This window comes from Thunnus albacares, chromosome 7, assembly GCF_914725855.1.
Source record: "Thunnus albacares chromosome 7, fThuAlb1.1, whole genome shotgun sequence".
Classification (NCBI taxonomy): Eukaryota; Metazoa; Chordata; class Actinopteri; order Scombriformes; family Scombridae; genus Thunnus; species Thunnus albacares.
In genome coordinates, this window is record NC_058112.1 from 20,144,417 (window position 1) to 20,148,606 (window position 4,190).

General features: G+C 37.9%; 1 protein-coding gene across 1 annotated transcript; it reads left to right on the forward strand.

Annotated features, from left to right (window-relative positions):
* The first annotated feature begins 92 nt into the window (after positions 1–92).
* On the forward strand, positions 93–2,853 carry LOC122985705 (transmembrane protein 80-like). The gene is made up of 6 exons (XM_044356556.1): positions 93–182; positions 381–397; positions 515–608; positions 718–810; positions 1,648–1,849; positions 2,505–2,853. The coding sequence occupies exons 1-6, from the start codon at positions 164–166 to the stop codon at positions 2,515–2,517; spliced, it is 438 nt and encodes a 145-aa protein (XP_044212491.1). The 5' UTR covers positions 93–163; the 3' UTR covers positions 2,518–2,853.
* Positions 2,854–4,190: the final 1,337 nt, after the last annotated feature.

A 4,190-nucleotide genomic window follows, 5' to 3' on the forward strand; every position in this document is an offset into this window, starting at 1 on the left:
CTGCACTGTGGACAGATTTCTAGTCTCTTATACGCCTATAGAAGTCTTTGAAATGAGTATTTCATCCATACATGTCTCCTATTGTTTGCCTCAGCTCTTAGTTGTAGTTCGTCTCCCAGCCAGTAGGTAGAGACGTTCATCTTTCTGGTTAGAAGTGAGCAAAATGGCGATGCCCGGGTCAGGTAGGAGACGCGTTGCTATGGTTGCTATAGACATGCTTTTTGCATTAACACAGTTTCAATTATTCACATCATTCATAGAAGCATTAAATATAGCAGACAAATATGTTGCTCCTGTTTGGGTTTACCATGTTAAAGCAAGTACGCTACGTAAAGAAATACGAGCTATAATTTCTTTTTTCTGTCTGTCTCTCTCTCTAGGAAGGTCTGCCAGTTTAGTATCCTTTTCATTCAATGCCTTAGGCAAATTAAAAGTGCAACCATGCCAGAAGAACAAAATAGATGTCTTTTTTTGTCTGTGTGGATGAATGATAGCCCCTTAACTCCGCACCCAGCTGCCATCAGTTACTTTCCAGCTCCTGCTGAAACTGACTACAGTCTACTTTGTTTTCTATTTCCTGTTCACTCTCAGCTTGATCATCAGAAAGAGTAAGTGCTGAACGTACTACAAAGTCCCATGTTTTTCACCCTAACGGTTTGATGTATCTGTAGAGAGGCAGTCATTGTGTATGTGTGTGTGTGTGTGTGTTGCTGTCAGGCTTGGTGCTGTCTTATCCTGTTGATGCTCTGGTCACTGATGTCAGTCTGCTGTTCCTCCTGGCTGCTCTGGAGTTCCTCCATTTCTTCTGTGGTGAGACAATAGATTCACACATTGAACCGTGATCGATGTTAAGGCCTGTCTTTGATGCATGTATGCCGCCACTGTAATATATATCCCTGTGCCTTTGAGGCAGTTACAGTTGAAGGACTGTGCCAGTTTCTGCAAGTTTATACAATTCAGCTATACTTTTTATCACCGATGATCATTTTCCAAAGTAGATCATAGTATTTTAGGTAGATTAATGCATTTCTCCAATGGATGCCCTCCAAGCATCCATTGTTTATAATACAGTACATGTCAATAAAGTGATCTTGCATGAGATTCTCATGACATTATAATTGAAAGACAGGTTGTTTTGAAACCTTTAAACCTTTTTTTTTAAATTGTATTATTATTTGGAAAAATGATACAGAAATACATGAGATACAGCCTAATTTTCCATCTTTACATTTTAAGTCTAGAGAAAAATTAAATATTTCTAACAAAGTTTTATGCAAATACAAAAAAAAAAAAAAAAAATTAAACATGGAGAAAGAAGGGGGTGTTGCACCTTACATGCATCCATGTCTACATATTCAATGTTTTTTCTTACTGCTAACTTATACTAACTTTTACGCTAACCTTGTTTTCACTGTAATAGGAGTTTATGCAAGTAGATTTTTTGTTTAGTGCGAAAATAGGTGGAAACCAAGTGTTGAGTATCAAAAACACACATATCAAATTAAAAACCTGTGGTATGTTTTTGAAAAATTGTTTGCAATAATATAAAACATATGGCTGAATATCTTCCATTGCAGTCCCTAGTTAGAACACAACAAATTAAAGTAATGTAAAACTAAAAACTGAAAGTCAGTCCTGTGTCTGCAGGTGTGAGGGGCAACCTGACGGAGAGCGAGGGCTTTATTCTTGCTAACATCTTCATGACGGGGACGACCATCCCGCTGACGGTCTACTTCCTGGTGTGGCAGACATACGTGATGTGGGCAGATGTTGTCATCAGCAGTGTCTTGCTCGTTGTCTACGGCTTAAATGGAATCTTGGCTTTCAGCACTTTAGCCAGAATAACCAGGTCAGTCCCACCTCATACTTCTCATCACAGACATTTTATGTTAAACCCCTCCAGCCATGATAGAAGAGGAAGCTTTTACTGCATCATGTGACATATGAGATCAGAAACAGTTGGTAAAATACCGGTGTCAAATGCAGATAACATACTTAATTATCACATAAAGAGACTGGCCTACATTTTGGGCTCCGTTTATTTTGATTGACAAGATATGCCAACATAATTAGCATCTCATACATATGCTCAGAAAGGCCTGATGCACTGTGCTTTTCTTTTGTCCTCGCTTTTGTTCATGAATGAAAAAAGCCCTGGTTCCCTTTAGGACCTGTTTGAATTATTGATTTGGGTAGCATTCATTCAAGTGATACTGTATACTTTGTACAATATCATCACATCCTCCAATTTTACTCCCAAGATATGGATGGAAGGACAATAATCCAATTTCTTATTCTAAAAAGATGGATATCATTTATTCAGGTGGCAGAGAGCCGAAATAGACTCATAAATCAATGCGGATGCAGACTTTTATAAAAACTGTCTAAAGCAAAGTTCAAGTTTGGACAAGTTCACATAGTTACACAAAGACTGTCTGTGTTTGTTAAATTTTGATAAAGTTTAATAAACCAGGTTTTTATGTGCTACTTTTTGTTTCTTTCAGTGTCTATTCGTGAAGAAGCTGACTCCACATCATCATGTCACAGCTGAAGTCACAACGCGTCTGCACTTCCTTGGTACAACCAAAGATCAAGACTTTGCCTTTAGGACTGAATGTTTGAACATTTCTAAGGATAAGAAGAAAAAAATAAAAAGTGACAGGTCGTATGTGCTATAAGCATCTCAGGGAATTCACTACGGTGCAGGAGGAGAATGTAAATTGTCATAAACTCGTAGTAATTTTTCATTTGTTTAATATATTCTTGCTTTCGTCTTTATATTTTTACATGTCTGAAGAATAATATCTATTTTGTGTTAATATTGAGTATTTATATTAAACATAACACATTTAATAAGTTTCATATTTTTTTAAACTTTTCTCCAGTAGAGGGCACAATTGTTTTGATAAAGACTTGAATAATGACAACACTGATTTTAGTATGAGACATTTTCTTATCCAATGTCATTGAAGTAAAAGATGTAGAAGACGTATTTTTTATAAGAATTTAAAGACTTAATAAACAGGGTTAATTGGAGTGTGTCAAAGAAACGTCTAATATTTCTATGCTACAACTTATCCTACAGTACGACAGGTTCAATACTATCTGGAAACAAAAAAAAGTCACAGCAAGAATGAATGTTTTAGTTTGGCTGTTAAAACCTTTTATTATTTTATTTGGTGTCAGATCAGCACTGTCCGCTGGCACTTCATTCATTCAGTTGAGGTTAACATGTTGTAACAGTCACACATTTTCTACCTCACATTCTTCAAACAGGTGCTTTTTCAGTGCTGACACATGAAGTTAATGATCAAACCCAATGACAAGGTTTCCAAGGTAACCAGTTACAAAACAAGTCACATTTCAGAGTTCCTGTGCTTGAGCAACAACCGAGCACACAGACAAACACTGACTCCAGGTCAAGCTGGTGTGCGGACAAGCTTTCATGTTTTTTCTCCCACTGCCGGTATGCAGACGGTATGTGGTGGCCAAAATGTAAAAAAAAATCGTCCCTCTGAGAAGCATTAAGTTTTGTTAAAACATAATAATTATGCATGTTGTTCATGTAATATGCCTAGAAGAGGGGCACTGCATTATCTAAATGATTTTCTTTGCAGGGACAGCACACTATAGCTGGACAAAGAGTGTTCATTCTTACCAGCCAGTGACATTGAAACCTGGGCAGCGATCCACACTGTTGCTCCTCTTTCATTCACCTTCCTGAATCCGCCTGCTTTAAACCAATCACAAAGTGAATCCAGTGGAAATTAAACCGGCTCCACTACTGAAGAACTTCCATGTAAAATTATTTTTAGAACATGCATTTGTCACTTTTTTTTTTTTTACTACCACCGATCCTGTGCTTTACAGGATCTCAGGATTTACAGGATTCTTAAGAGTTTAAAGCAAACTGCTTATTGATTTGATAATTCACTGCCCATGTGTTTGTGCAAACCAGGCATCTTAAGTGTGGGTTGTTGCTGCTTTATGCACCGCAGTCTAATAAAACAGATGAGTGATTTGTATCACCAGCATGCATACAAACTCTCACCGTGAGACTTGGAGGAAATGGAGTGAGAAAAACCTCACACACCGACCAACACACCCTCTTTCAAGTGTCCGTGGGGCTCCTCCCCTCTGAGATTGAGTTACCCGCTGAGCCAGCTCTCACTCACCTGCTCACGCGTCAC

Bases quoted from the DNA above. Each gene is read 5' to 3' on its own strand.
- LOC122985705 (XM_044356556.1), top strand. The intron at 609-717 runs GTAAGTGCTGAA...TGTTGCTGTCAG, and splicing joins CAGCTTGATCATCAGAAAGA to GCTTGGTGCTGTCTTATCCT. The intron at 811-1,647 runs GTGAGACAATAG...CTGTGTCTGCAG, and splicing joins GTTCCTCCATTTCTTCTGTG to GTGTGAGGGGCAACCTGACG.